At 40.5% G+C, this 16,685-nt stretch overlaps 1 protein-coding gene across 2 annotated transcripts in view; it reads right to left on the bottom strand.

Annotated features, from left to right (window-relative positions):
• The window catches only part of SCLT1 (sodium channel and clathrin linker 1), a 165,434-nt gene that overhangs the window by 42,194 nt on the left and 106,555 nt on the right, over nt 1-16,685 (bottom strand). For both annotated transcript variants that reach the window (XM_083173905.1, XM_083173895.1), the window contains exons 18-19: nt 5,401-5,593; nt 70-266 (exon numbers count right to left, since the gene is read on the bottom strand). In XM_083173905.1, the coding sequence (XP_083030031.1) occupies nt 70-266; nt 5,401-5,593 (390 nt within the window). The remainder of the gene's footprint in view (nt 1-69; nt 267-5,400; nt 5,594-16,685) is intronic.

The raw sequence follows: 16,685 nt of genomic DNA, 5'->3' as shown, positions 1-16,685 counted from the left end.
CCAATATTTTATAAAGTGGAACTGTCCTTTAATGAATTGCAACAGACCAGTGCATTGTCAGGTACATACCGCAGTTTTGTTATCCTGTTCTCTGTGCTTTTTGTTAGGTTGGTTGTCTCTTCCTTCCATTTGTTGTTGGCTTTCTGCTGAGCCATAAGCAACTTCATTAATTCTTCTATAGACTTCCGACAGCTGTCTTCCATCTCCTGCAACTGCACTTCAAATCCTTGCTCCTTCACTGAGAATTCATGTGCCATAGTGCTTAGCTGATCAATGGAAAGAAAAAGGTCAGGAACGAATGGCGCAAGTATAATATATAAATACTAATTCTATTTAACAAAGATGACTGCTGCTTTATTGCAGTGTAATGCTGTATTCTTTAGTGTAAAGTATTTAGAGCCATGGGACAGATAACTGGGACTCGGAGCTGTGTTACAGTATTCTGAAGTCTGACTTCTCCCAATTTGCTAACTGGAGCAAGCACCGTAAGCGATCCTTAATATCACCATATCTGGAGAGAGATATACAGCACTTGGAAACTTATAAGAAATGTGTTGTAATAAGTTACCATAGTCACTCATACAGTTATTAATATGAAATCACTTTATATTACTAAGACTGAGCTGTTATGGACCATTAATATTGGAGGAACTTATGCTGGGTACACATCTGACAGACTGCTGTGCTACAGGGCCTCCCTGATAGGTCTGTGACTGACGCTGTTCACAGACAGATCAGCTATATATAATTACTAGCAATCAGTGTTCCCTCTAAGCTGTGCACACATGCGCGCGCACACACCTTGACGAGGGTGCGCACAGACATTACAACAGAGCGCACAAAGCAGCAGTGGTGCCTTTTTGCAGTTGTGGACTCAATTAATGTGTGTTTCATCCATTAACTACATTGTGAACTGTATTTGAATGTTTAAATGTTTAATATCATTTTGAAGTAAAGTTAACACAAATGCTAAACATCATTTTCCAGTTATATATATGTGACGCACAAAAATGTAAATTTCATTCCAAAGTTGCACAGCCAAAATCTTTAGCCGCACACAGCCTTCGTAAAATTAGAGGGAACATTGCTAGCAATATATTGCTAGTCGGCTACAGAAAGAATATTTTGCATTGTGTGTACCCTGCCTTAGATGTCTTGTCTGGATATTCAGACCTATTTAATATGTGCATACAACTTTTATTATTATTTATAATGTACAATTTTTCTGTAAATAACATCCACCCTTTTCTTCCCTTCTGTCATTTTAAGCCTATGAAAGGAAAAAACTGAGAGCGGTAATATGGGTAAACAAGAAAATGGGGGCTAAATGTAAAGGGGCATACACACAATTTTAATCCCATTTCTAATCAATCTGGCTAGATCACTCCGTGTGTATGGTCCTGGGTCCCCGCCCATCGCTATCGCCCATAGAGATAGGCAGTGCATGCAAGGTCTATCCTGCTAGATTGCAGGGTTTTGCCTTGAAACATTCAGCAAAATCCCATGCAGCACACATCGTGGGTGCATCACTTGTGTGCCGCGATGTGAGCGCAATGCTCAGCATGGAGGCAGGTGTCGACTGGGTACTGGGCTTTACAGGGTATGGGAATCAGAAAGTGAGAGATTTTAGGAGTTTTCACATTTTTATAAAGTGGGATTCATTTACAGGTTGATTTTACCACTTTAAAAAAAAAAGGGGGGGGAGGGTGGGCTCTCCTAAAATCTCTCACTTTCTGATTCTCACACCCTGTTAAATTTAGCTCTAGGTTTCTATTTGCTGTAAGTAGCGAATGGCATCTTCATCAACCTGTATTCTTTATGAGGGAAGCATTGGATTTGCATGGAATTACATTTGCAATAAACAGAAACTCTGTTTTTAGTTTGCTGATAATATTTGTGAATATTTTACCCATGTAATGTTTTTAGAATTGATTTTCCATATAGATCGCATGTAAGAAAAAATGAAATTCATGGCTGTGGTCCTAAATAGCTGCTTTTGATACCATTTTACAGACGTTGTGAACAAAGACTATTGTCTCAGTTGATGGGAATAAAACAATACACATTATAATAGGATACTATATAAACTTGCTTTTCCCGAGCTCCAAGTGCCTGCTTTGTTAAGGTTTAGCCACCTGTCTGCATAGGTTATTTATATAAATGCATCTAGTATTTTTATTGTAATTTATGGAGAGTGCTTCATTTTCTAATTACTGTACTGGAATATACATAGGAAAAACAACAACTTTCAATAGCACTTTACTATAGTTCTTTCACTAATGCACTCTTTTCACTCTGCTTCCAGCACAAAGGCCAGCTCAGTATGGGTGCCTACTAAGGTTGCAGCTGTGACAAATTATATTTACCATGCTGCCAGCCAGCCTCTGATGTACTGGTTACACAGTTTAACTCCAGCCATAGTCCCCTTTCACGTACTCTCCAGTTTGGAATTACCCAGCATCTTAACTGTGGTCCTTATGCTCCCCTGTAGGTCATGTTTTCAGAAATTCTGCATAACTGAATTAATTTGTCTGGTTTAGTGATTATACTCACAAAGGGAACACCTAAAATAAAACTGGTCTGAGGTTCTTCAATACTAGATACCTAGGAATAATTCATGCAACTCATACAATCAATAAGTGCTTAACCCATTTAATATTAAGGACAAATTAGACTCAGCACTGCAGGAGTTCAGATGGGCATGAGAAGGGGGAAGTCCCCCATAATAGTAAATACCACTGGTGATCCCCAAACATCCTACAGAAAGTGTTAAGTCTAGAGATTGTGGGTTCTAATGCCCACATCGTGCCGATCATGGCATCAAAAACCATAGTGGTCCCCTCATTTAGTATGTTATAGGGTCTTTAGTTTTCAGAATGGTTAGCAGTGCTTGGCTAACATGCTGTATCATATCTACAGTGATGACTTTGTATTAAATGAAACCTAGCGGTAGGTAGCGGTTTACAGTTTGGAAGGGTGTATTGAAGCTAGAACCACAAAAGTATTTATTGGTGGTGGTGACGAAAAAATGATTTCATATACACATGTTCTTTTAGCTCAATTAAGCAATTTTCTGACATTTTTTTCTTTTACCCATTATTATTTAGGGATGGCCATCGGCACATCCCCCATCGATGGCTTTTAAAGGAAAAACCATTGATGGCTATAAAACATTCTACCACCTACAAATCGATGGTTCCTGCTATCGCTTTGCCATACATGCGCAGAGCAACAGGATGTGCCGCCACTTGCTGCGGGCAGCGTGCCCGGCCGGGTTGTGCGTGCATACACAGGAGAAACTAGCCATCCATCCAGTTGAAGTTTCTTCTGAGCATACGCACATCTCCCGGCGGGGCGGGTCGCCCACAGCGACGCTGCTGAATGCAGCAGCAGTGCACACACGCCCCCAACCTATACCATCGTAAGCCATCCATCAATGGCATAAAACTATTCGGCCCTCCACTATCGATGCCCAAAACATCGAGCAATAGGTCCCTGCTATCGATATTTTGAGAACATCGATAGTCGATGGCCAACCCTATTATTATTGTTTCTATCACGGGAAACATCTGTTTCCGTACATCTGAATGAATCAAGGTATTATGTGTGTGAAAAAAATTAAAACTTCCCCTCTAATTGTACAGGAATATAGTTATGAAGTAGACACTGATAGCAAATATTTACCTCCATCCCACTAATAGGATGCTGTAAATAGTGATAAAGGCTTAACTGCCCCTCCCACTGATGTCTGCCCTCAAGGACCCCCAACAGTGCATGTTTTTCAGGTCTCCTCACAGAAATAATTCGCTCCACCTTTGAATCTTTTAAAATGTCAGTGAGCAATGAGTGCACCTGTGCACATGCTGAGTGATATGGAAAACGTGATCTGTTTGGAGTACTGAAGACAGTTTAATGACCACGGATATAGTGAATGAAATGAATTGCGGGGTATAACTTTTGCAGCACATTTCTGCTCAATCTAAACAAAAAGAAATCTCTTGACAGGTTCTCTGTAAATTATATTTACTACTGTATATGTGTAAAAATACTAAAATAAACACTTGGGCCTGATTTGGATGCAAAGTGGCTGGATTTGCCAGAAGCCAGTTCTACACCCTTATGCTAATGCTAGTATATGTAGGGCTAGTAAGGGGTCCCATGTGGCTTCAAGAGGGAAGCTGTACAACCCACTGTATTTCCATCCACATTTGCAGCAGTCATCATTAGTATTGGCACTTTCCCCTGTCCCATGCTGGGTCCAAAAGATCAGAGACCGGCTTCCCTTTGCTGCATAGAGTGCTATATGGCTCTTGCATGCAATATCATTGCCATCCATAAACATCCATTTCATGCAAAGAGAGAACCTCAGAATCAGCAAGAGATTTGAATAATGTGTTAATTCACATCTGCGCATACATAGTATGCTAACACTCAATATAACAAGCCACATCAGACTTACAAACAGGCCCATTATCATCAACAAATTCCTTCCTGCAAGTCTTTTGACTTTTTAATGTATGTGAAGATTATCCGTGAACTGTGCACTCACCTCACTCTTAATCTATTTAAGATTTCTTGCCATTTATTTATATAGCGCACACATATTCCGCAGCGCTTTATAAAGAATATTTGCCCATTCACATCAGTCCCTGCCCCAGGGGAGCTTACAAACTGATGTTCCCTACCAAGTGTATATCACAAACATCCATGCTAGGGTTAATGTGTTGGGAGCCAATTAACCTACCAGTATATTTTTGGATTGTGGGAAGAAACCGGAGAACCCGGGAGGAAAAAAACACACACACATTGGGAGAATATACAAACTCCACACAGCTAGGACCATAGTGGGAATTGAACCAATGTCCTCAGTGCTGCTAACACTACAGTCCATAATGGACTCTGGAACTTACACCGAGCAGGCAAAGGTGAAGATACTAAATGGAAAACCAACTCTATGGTCATGTGTGGACATGCATCACTAAGTGAAAACTGGAAGTCGGAAGGTCTGCCATCACCAGTAAGTGGCCAGCATGTAGATCCAAAGGATTACTACAAGGAAGTGCGAGAATGATATGGCACAGACTTTCCTGAACAATGCAAGATGGAACCTCTACAGGAAACGAACACGTCTACAATGTCCAGTTGAAAAAGTCCCTGTCCTCTATCCAAACTTGAGGCAGACATTTTGTGGGCAGACCAACTCTTCAAGAGAACGCAACGTTCTGTTTTACTGCTGTTTTCAAATGTATTGTCCTGAGTAAATATCTCTGCCCATTTGGTGGCAAACGATAGAAGATTTTACTTTATTTACAGCTATTTGTGGATAATATTTGTGTGGACAATATTGTTCCTAAGGAGAGAGTTTGCATATAACAAAACTTTGCCATGAGCTTGCAGTACCTGAAATCTGACTTTTTGCTGGGCCTCTGTGGCAGACTTTTTCCATTCTTCAACTGCTTTCCGTAAATGTTCATTTTCCTGCACAAGTTTCAGTCTTTCCTCACTCACAGAACTGCTCTCCTTTCTTTCCGACTCCAAAACCTCATTCAGCTTCTGATTACTTTCACGGCACCTTGACAGCTCCTCTTCAAAGCTGAAAAATACAAACATATCTATATATTAAAAATTCATGAACCATTCACAAATAAGACACGTTCAGTTTATTCAATATGTCAAAATCCAGGGTAGTAGAGCAGAAAAAGAAAGGCACCAGGACTTGGCCACGAGCTGTCCTGATGTTCTATGCTGTATTTATACATGGTCCTTTTCTTTTCTCTTTCTTGCAAAATTTCTGCTGTGCAGAACAAAACGATCTTTGCACTGACTTCTGCACCAGTGTACTTCTACACATACATAGAAATCTGACTGCCAGCTTAGTACTTAGTGTGGGGAATATTAGAATAAATGTAATTATTTCCCAAATGTTTCCTCCACTGGCCTGAAGAAACATAGCAGTGATAATTTCATGTGTTTATCGCCATATCCTCACCTTACCATCTGCATACTGTGTTTCCCTGATAATAAGCCCTACCCTTGGTTCTGGAAACTAGTCCAAAATAAGCCCTACCCTGAAAATAAGCCCTATCAAAATACCCATTACCAGAGTCCGTGCACTAAATTATTGGTACAAAGCCCCCAGCTCCTCACCACTGCCCCCTGCATGAGGGATGCTGCTGTAGTACGGTAGCAGCTCTGGTGCCACTGAAGCCTCCCGGTTCCAGGGATGCATTGCGCATGACATCACCGTGCACCATCCACGCGGCTTCTGTACACAGGCGGGAGCAGAGGAAATCAGCAGCGGCGGAAAGCCTGAAAAACTGGAAAGTGCTGAAAGGTGAGGGGCAGGACTGGGGGCATGGTGGCTATAAAATATGCCCTACCCTGAAAATAAGCCCTATTGTGTTTTTGTTTAAAAAATAAAAAAATAAAACTGTCTTATCACCCCGTGTCACAATCCTGTCTGTATCCTGTGTATTTGGCCTGTCATTCTGCTATTCACTTTTGTGTATTCCAGCTAGCTGCAATTAGACGGCAATCATGCTTCCTAGAGAGACTATGCTTGCTAGTAATTAGCACCTATGGTAGTCCCTGTCATAATTGAGCAGCCAATCCTGGCTTATCAGTTGGTATATGTATGCTGGGAAATCTAAGACACATGGCTAGTGCTTCATTTGTCAATGGTCTCCTGTTGGTGCAGTTGTCTCTCTCTCTCTCTGGTACAGTTTGATTTACTCCAGGTATTCCAGCTCCTGTGATCCTGTGTCCAGTCTAGGATACTCAACTCAGCAGTTCTCAGCCTAGCTTCAGCATTCAATGTACCAGCCATTGTTCCTGTGCATTCGATGTTCCAGTCATCGTTCCTTCTGCATTCGATGTTCTAACAATCGTTTCTGTGCATTCGATGTTGCAGCCATCGTTCCTTCAGCATCCGATGTTCCAGCCATCGTTCCACATCTCGGCTAAAAGGCAAGCTCCAGTAAAGTACTGCTCACACTGTGCAGGGTATACTTCCCTTCAAGGACTTAATCTGTGCTTTGCACTCCACCTCATTTTATCTGTCCTCCATTGTGTTAAGGTGGCCATACATGAGAAAGATATTGTACCCAATCATACAATCTCAATTGATTGTAAGAAGGATTGTATGCAGAGTGTGTGTCCAAAAACCACCAAGGACTGCCAGGCAATTGAAGGGAAATTGGACACAATCATGAGCGCAATTGATCTTAAGATCGATCTTTCTGACGTATGGCCAGCATTACAGTCATTCTACATACTTACTGCCTGCCGTTTACAACCTCGTCATCAGTTTCATCAATAAACCTGGTTGTATTTTACCTTGCCTCTGGGTGCACTGTCACGCAAGTGAATGCGCAAGGGTCTCTAAAAGCCTCTCCGATTTCTATAATCGGCCCGAGTTCCTACCAAAGGTCATTGTCACTGGGACTCAGACCCCTGGCATGACACCCCGTTTGCAGCAGACACTAATAGTTTATCACATGACATGGTCATTGTAGTCCATGCAATGTTATGTGTGATACTGATCATTAAGCGGCCATTTGAACTGATCCCTGATTTAGATGATCCATAATTTGATCCATAATTTGATGCCATTTGCTGCTTGTCTATGGGGTAGATCAAGTCTGCCCACTCTGCATTCCAGACTCCAATACCTGTTAAAAATCACGGACCGTACTCTTCCACCCAGATTTCTGTCTGTTGGTCCACCTTGTGTGCACTTTAACTGCTGCCCTTACACAAGTCACCAGTGCAACTGTTTTGTTGATGTTTGCACCACTGCAGCTAGGATTGCCAACATCTGAAGTCCTTCAGATTGGGTTGTTTACCCATTGTTTCCATTACTTCATTAGCCTTCACATTTCTATTCTTACACAGATACAGTTTACATTTTTTCTCCTCTCCACATTTCCAGGTTGGAGAGACAGCTACCAAAGTCTAGACATGTGCCTTCATGTGTGCTGTGTAGCTGTGTAACATTTCTTTCTATTATTACTGCATGAAAACAGCCATGTTTCTTTCCAAGGCGACATTTTTATAAATGCCAATATACTATCCTAGCAAGGTCTCAAAGCAAAACAAAAAACCCACTATTCAGCAACGAGGTTACACACAGGGTAACTAGGTTAGTATACTGTATTTAATAAGGTAGAGATTCATTGCAGTTCATAACATAAAGGTATTGACTCAACTACAAAAGCTTCAAATTAGCGTCTATTTCAGTTCTCGCAACTAAAAATGAAACACACAACATGGGCTGTGAAAGTCTAGTTCTTGTAGATGAAACGCATCAGCTGGGAATGCGTTTAGAATGAACAGAGGAAGAAGACCAACAGCCTATCTCTAGGCAAAACCTAGAACAGGCAGTGCTTGTTTCCAGAAAGATTTTTTTGTGTCTTCCTGAAAGTCTGCACAAAGGCAACCAATATATAGACTTTAGAATTCATAAATGGGTATCACCAGAACCCACAAAAATAATACAAGCAAAAACAATTACAGGTATGAATAAAAAAGCAATCAGAGGTGCTATAAGTGCATAACATATAAAAACTCAAATAAAATGAGATTTGTCACCTATTAAGTATACATAACCGAAATTTTTTTTATTGTACTCTCCTTCATTTGCGGATTCAGCAATCAATTTTTGGTTGTGTATACACAATAGGTGATAAAACACGTTTTGAATTTTTTTTATATATGTTATGCACTTATAGCTCCTTGAGTGCTTTTTTTATTCACACTTGTTTTTGCTTGTATAGTGTTTGTTTCCAGTCAGGGATCGGACGTTGTGAGATATGCACAACGGTGACCACTTAAATATTATTTGTATTATATTGGAGAATATATTTGGGCACTTCCACTTCAGAAGGAACGGCAATAATAACGTATTGACAAACTATTTATGTTAACTCATTTTGTAGGTCCTTGTAGTACACATTAGTCCTAATTAAGACATGGTTGTTCTTACTGTACAAAATCTCAATGTCTAAAGATGCAGAGGGATCTCCAGTAGCAATTACGATTGCAAGTGATAATTTCTGCATGCCCAAAAGATGCCATCTGAATGGCCATGACATGCCTGCCTACTCTGACCTCTCTCTGTTACCACCCCCAAACGCGGTCTTCCTTTCACTCACTTTGCAACTTAATACTCTGTGCGACCGCCATCGCAGTTCAATTGCTGCATGTGTGCACTGTGGTTCAGACACATGCACAGTAAGAAACATTGACCAATTTGCCTACAATTGCCAGTATATCACCACATCTTTTTTAGACTTGGCATCAGCCAACTACATTAATATAAGTAACTGTCCCATAATGGATTATTCCATATTTCCGAATATTTTTATACAGTATTTCAATGATGTATCTTGAGGTATCTTGCATTTATGTTGTACAAACACACGAAATACACACAAATATATTTTATTTGTGCATAAACAAGGTTTCAAAACATGAAACAAAGTTTGTGTACTATCTCAGATACTGATTTTAAATACCAAGCCAGTGGTTCCCAAACTGTGTGCCTAGGCACCCTGGGGTGCCTCAGAGCACTTGCAGGGGTGCCTTGGGTTGGTGGACCAGGATCAATTCATATTATTTATGGTCAATGTACCAGGCAAAACCAGTGCTTGTGGCTGGCAATCATAATATATGTGGACAAACAGGAGCAAATCCTGTCCCTCACCAGATAACTGTGACATATAAACACAATGCACTTAAATTCAATATTTTTCTTTTCAGAATTTCTCGATAAGAAGCATTTGGCCTAGGGGTGACTTGAAAATATTTTGATGCTCTAGGGTGCCGTGATTCAAAAAAGTTTGGGAACCCCTGTACCAAGCAATCATTGTCTTGCACATATTTAGTGCCAGTTAAATATTATGCCCCCAGTAGTGGCAGTTACATATTATGCCCCCAGTAGTGCTGTTGCAGATGTCCACAGTAGTGCTTTTAGCAAAAAAAACAAAAAAAAACATTTTTCGCTTTCTGGAATGTACGGTTTCCAGAATAATTTGGATAAAGGAGGATGATCGCAATTATTGTCCATGTACAAGTTGGCACACATAGTAATAAAGGCAAGGTTTGTGAGAGCTTCCTATCAAATATAAGAAGAAAAAAACAGTGACTTCCCCATGTAGTTAAATAAATCAATTTAAAAAAACTGTATGGCGTCCCCTACGAAGAATCAAAATACATATGCAAACTATAGCAACTAATACATTTGAAGAGCTGCCATGATTTCTTCAATATTATTCCCACATGACCAGAAAACATGGAGGAGCAAGTTTATTTTACAGACCTTTAAACCTTTTATAACAGTACATCATCATTACATTATGTATTTTCTTTCGGTCTGCACACTTTTAAAAGACAAAACTCAGGGGTGACTCTATTCTCCCAAATGCCACAGATCAGCCGGCTGTGATCCATGTGTTCCACCTAGGAATAATGTGCTATTTAAAAAGTGACTGCAGGTAAAATATCAGAATGTAATATTGTCATCTTGCAGTTACTAATTCAGGGCATGGAACAATAGTTTAAGTGTATGAGCTTTGATTTGCATCAGATCCGAACAGTTGAGCTCTCTAGGTAGTCTGAATCCAGGCAGAAAAATATGCCCTTTGGAGAATTACAATTGTAACTGTAATCACAACTTTTCAGAAAAAGGTATTACATATAGATTTATGCAGTTGGGAAGCAGAAAGTGCTAATATAAAACTAGCATGAAAAACACAAAAACAGCAAGCTTGAAGTTATGGTCGCATAATAGTTTTCTTTTATCACTAACCACATTATGTCTAGTAAATATATTACAAGACATGAGATGGAGTGAGACGACAATTGTCCAGGATGTAAGAGCAGTGTATATGAAAAATCCAGTACAGATCACTTATGAATGTACCGTATAACTATTAAAGAACATATATAAAGCAGATCTCATCTGTCTATTCCGGTGGGACTTACATTGGCTCGCCCAGTGGGACAGGTATTAGAAGTGTTTTCTTAAAATAGAATTTCTCTTTCCTCACCACTTTTTTCAAGCACAGAAGTTTCGCTCATAGAACACTTGGCGACATAAGGTGCACTTATGATGCATTGTCACGTTTCTGTCTATATTTCTTTAAAAGAAAAAAATTGAAAAGGTAGAAACTTTCCGATGACAAAGAGCTTACGGCGCCCATAGAAAAACTGTATGCGCGCGGCCATGTGCAGATATTTTTTTTAGAATTGTTTTGTGTCCCCTTACGCCTGTAGAAGTGGAAGGGTAAGAATGACTTTTATAAACGGATGCTGTCATATTACTAGTCAGCCAGCATTAATTTGGGTTTGTAAATGAAATGTTCAATAAGGACATAGGAGCCAGCTGAATAAAACAAATAATTATTTCCATCCATGGCGACATACATATGGATATATTATACTTTGTCTGAGATTATATATCATTTAATTCTAAAGGCCCTCCGAAGGGAGAAGTTGCATGCGATGATCCACCCGGGAATACATATTGTATGCGATCCCATTCCCCACTACCTGGAGGCTATCAGAGTCTGAGTCTGACTCCGATTCGCACGGGATCGTGCATCGGATCGGATGTCAAACACATGCCATTTGGTGACTTAGCACCCAATTTCCCGTCCTTCTTTTCTATGCTATATACTCTCAGGGAGCAGCTTGGGAGACCTAATGAAGTTATTCTATATTTATCACTTGCTATTGTGGACATAATCATATCTTTAATAAAAATCCCCTAGCCTGTGCACGATTTTTAACCATTTACCATTACTTATAGTATAAATACACCCAATTTCTTGGCCAGAGCCAATATGGGGAAGAAGCGTTATCAGTGGCGTTATTTATTCATTACCAGTTATATATATATAGCGCACACAGTTTCTCCCCATGTACAGTATGAAGGAGAAGCAGAGTCACTATGCCCCTTGACATAGGTGCTATGCCCCGTCATTATCAGCACTGCTATCTACAAGAAAACATGCTTATAGCATGGACAATGTTGGAAAAATGGGGAAAGGGGGAGGGGATGGGGGCCAGGTGCACAGGACTAATTTGCTAGCAGGTAAGAAGGTTAAACTCCAGTCAACATGTGAGTGAGTAAATTATGTTATAATCTCGTTGTGGAGGTGCTCCCGGGGAGTATGGTAAGTACAATTGGAAACGGGTTGATATTCAAGGGAGAATATCAGGAAAGAAACTCCCGGGTGGGGCACTGCCTTCTATAATATAAACGTATCAGTCTAAAATATCAACTTTATTAATACTAAAATTGATCCTGTTAATGGATCAAGAGACGAACATGAGACGAGGACATACAGATAACATGAATAGAAAAAATTGAGAAAAGATCGTGAAAATATGATATCTGGGTCTGAAAATGGGCTAAATGCCTCTGTTCAATATGGCTGTAATATCAGCGTATTCCTGTAAAGGATTATTTCAGACTAAGCACGTCTTCAATTAACCATATTGGTTATCATAAGCACATATCTAATAAATGCGTAACAAATGGCACACTGTCTGGCAGTACAACTTATTGTTATCTTAATTACTTTCTAATGGTAGAAAACTGTGTATAATCTCACTCTAATTGGACTGCAAGATCCAAGAGAAATTGAGAATTGTGGTGAAGTACCTGGGTTAAAAATGCTCGCCTAGTGGCTGCTGCCTGTGCATATGATGGCAACCGGACAACTGCACAGTTGAGCGGACTCTGCGAGCGTCACAGGTACAGGAGTTAAGACCAAAAGGAGGTTTCTGCTGTCTCCAGGGGTGACCAACCTGGCCCTGTTATACAGTGACAGCGCAGAGTCAGGTAATGGGTCCCCTGGGGATGAGAGAACCCCGACTATGGGAGATGCCAGAAAAGAAGAGCAATTTCACTTTAATCCCAGGTATACGCTACTGTCCAGTGTGTACGCATGTAGACGTAGTGAACAATGGTTGAGCGGTATATCTGGGTAGTGAATTGCAGAAGGAAGCACAGGGTGCACTCTGGTATTGTTCCTAGTGGGTCGCTGCTATACCGTGCAAAGGTAGTAAAAAAGGAGGAGATTTCAGAAAATGCACAATCTGTGCTTCACATAAGACTGAATATCTTGCTCTAATTGGCCGCAAGCCCAAGAAAGAAATGGGCTAACAAAAATTGATACAACTCCCAGTCAGATGGATATCTATGATAGAATATACACAATGGTTTAGAATGCAGTCCTGGTCTGTAGTCTTGTGTCGGCACACACTATGTGTCGACCTTACCCAAATACACTATATTCAATGTTGAAATTTTTGATGAATGGAGGGAACAAGTCCCACGTATGTGACAGGGTGAGAATATATATGAAGGAAAAAATCCCCTATAAATACGGAGTCACACTTTAAAACCTTAAGTCAATCAATACATTCAAATATAGCATAAACTGGTATAGGCAGGGTGACAGGGTGGGGTAATTGGAGAGAGAAATCCTCCATGCAATACAGGTTCACAATTTAGTGCATGCAACTCCCAGTCAGATGGATATCTATGGTGGAATATACACTATGGTTTAGAGTGCAGTCCTGGTCTGTAGTCTTGTGTCGGCACACACTATGTGTCGACCTTACCCAAATACACTATATTCAATGTTGAAAATTTTTGATGAATGGAGGAAACAAGTCCCACGTATGTGACAGGGTGAAAATATATATGAAGGAAAAAATATATATGAAGGAAAAAATCCCCTATAAATACAGAGTCACACTTTAAAACCGAAGGTCAATCAATACATTCAAATATAGCATCAACTGGTATAGGCAGGGTGACAGGGTGGGGTAATTGGAGAGAGAAATCCTCCATGCAATACAGGTTCACAATTTAGTGCATACAACTCCCAATCAGATGGATATCTATGATGGAATATACACAATGGTTTAGATTGCAGTCCTGGTCTGTAGTCTTGTGTCGGCACACACTATGTGTCGACCTTACCCAAATACACTATATTCAATGTTGAAATTTTTTTAAATGGAGGGAACAAGTCCCACGTGTGTGACAGGGTGAAAATATATATATGAAGGAAAGAATCCCCTATAAATACGGAGTCACACTTTAAAACCTAAGGTCAATCAATACATTTAAATATAGCATCAGCTGGTATAGGCAGGGTGACAGGGTGGGGTAATTGGAGAGAGAAATCCTCCATGCAATACAGGTTCACAATTTAGTGCATACAACTCCCAGTCAGATGGATATCTATGATGGAATATACACAATAGTTTAGAATGAAGTCCTGGTCTGTAGTCTTGTGTCGGCACACACTATGTGTCGACCTTACCCAAATACACTATGTTCAATGTTGAAATTTTTTAAATGGAGGGAACAAGTCCCACGTATGTGACAGGGTGAAAATATATATGAAGGAAAGAATCCCCTATAAATACGGAGTCACACTTTAAAACCTAAGGTAGATCAATACATTTAAATATGGCATCAACTGGTATAGGCAGGGTGACAGGGTGAGGTAATTGCAGAAAGAAATCCTCCATGCAATACGGGTTCACAATTTAGTGCCTAGGTGAATCAACATGTGATATCAATAAATATAGGTAGGGGGTTGTATTGCCATAACCCTGTAATTCCAACCATTAAAAAGCAGATAATGACAGTATTGCCCTGAGGGCTGTTGGTAACTCACGGACACCGGTTCCCGGGTGCAGCGCTGGGAATATCGCGCTGTCAGGGCAGTAGTAGTAGCCAAGTAGATATGTGTGAAGCGTGCAGGGTCCCGCTTGTACACAGCGGGGTCCTAGGACACCGAGACGTACGTTTCACTTAGGAAGCTTTCTCAATCGGTGTGTTGTACTGCCAGACAGTGTGCCATTTGTTACGCATTTATTAGATATGTGCTTATGATAACCAATATGGTTAATTGAAGACGTGCTTAGTCTGAAATAATCCTTTACAGGAATACGCTGATATTACAGCCATATTGAACAGAGGCATTTAGCCCATTTTCAGACCCAGATATCATATTTTCACGATCTTTTCTCAATTTTTTCTATTCATGTTATCTGTATGTCCTCGTCTCATGTTCGTCTCTTGATCCATTAACAGGATCAATTTTAGTATTAATAAAGTTGATATTTTAGACTGATACGTTTATATTATAGAAGGCAGTGCCCCACCCGGGAGTTTCTTTCCTGATATTCTCCCTTGAATATCAACCCGTTTCCAGCATGGACAATGTATAAACAGACCACAGCGGTGACCGTTCCAACACCTGCAGCTATCATTATTGACAGCTGTCATTTCACAAACACCACTGCAGAGACAGCACTCTCACTGGCTCATCAGCTGACGCACTGTGTGTGTGTGTGTGTGTGTGTGTGTGTGTCTGCCAGTGATTGCCGTAGGGGCTGTTTTCCCTAACCCGCTTTGGCATCCGGGACGTTAATAAATCTCACCATTTCAATGTTTCAGGAGTTGTTCATATTTGTACTAGCCAATATAAGTTACCAATCAGTTATTTACATTTCATTTGAAAACACAAATGCAAACACTACCCCTCAAGCTTCTGCCTTGGTGGTGGCTATGAACAGTTCCTGAATTTATATGCTGTTGAGAACTTACTATACAGGGTTGTTATGTAGATTAAAAGCAAATCTGTGCACAGTATATTATTTTTCTTAAGATCACCATGTACTTTGTGGCTCTTATTTAAGCAATTGATCCTCCCTTCTAGAATGTAAAATATTAAATCTGCACTTAACAATAATAATGCAATCTTTTTTTTTCTTACTAATTTGTACAAAGTACAAAAAAAATTAACATTCAAATTTTTTTAAACTAGTCACATATGCAACGCTGTATATGCTTAAATCAATTTGGTGAAGCTGTTGGACCAGTTTGAAGCATGTATGAACACAAAGAGGTTGAAGGCGGGAAGGCCTGAACTGTACAGCGGATGACCAAACTCCTGGATATGCTCATGGGGCAGAAAATCCACCACTTTCCTGTACTTGTAGGCAGGTGCTTTGTCATGATGGAGAATGGCACCACAAGCATTAATTCCTGGACAGCACCTTGAAATGGTTTCCAGCACCTACAGCAGGCTCTTGTTGGTATACCAGTCCCCACAATTATAGTGAGCTGCTACACAAGTGGTATGATCACTACATAACCAGTCTTGGCCACAAAAATACAAAACACCAACTGCTTGGCCACACTACGATTACATTAGAACTTCTGCAGTGTGCACCTCCAACTGGGGTCCACTGAACAGACTGCTTAGTCTTTACGGTTAAAATTGTAAATCCAGTATTTATTATCACTAATGATCCCGACAAAGAGTTTGAGCTACCACCATCAAACCTGGCCAGCATGCTGCGGTTGAGCCTCCTTTTGCTGTTCAATAAGCTGATAGGACACCTACTGTGCGGAAACCTTGCTGAGGCCAAGCTTTTTGTTGCACATCAAGCAGATGGAATCTGAAGAGATACCCAATTCCCTCTGTAACTGGGTTTGGCCACCCTGGAATCCACCTCCACTATGGCCTGCACAGTAGCAACAATGTCCTCCGTGATGGTGGACACAGGTCAGCTCCAGCACTCCTAGTATTTCAGGGACCATCTCTTGCACTAATATTCAGACACCCCTTCACCAAAAAGCAGCTTACAGG

The sequence above is a fragment of the Crinia signifera genome, chromosome 1 (assembly GCF_055691185.1).
Source record: "Crinia signifera chromosome 1, ASM5569118v1, whole genome shotgun sequence".
NCBI classification, from domain to species: Eukaryota; Metazoa; Chordata; class Amphibia; order Anura; family Myobatrachidae; genus Crinia; species Crinia signifera.
This window is presented reverse-complemented; position numbering and strand designations above follow the sequence as displayed.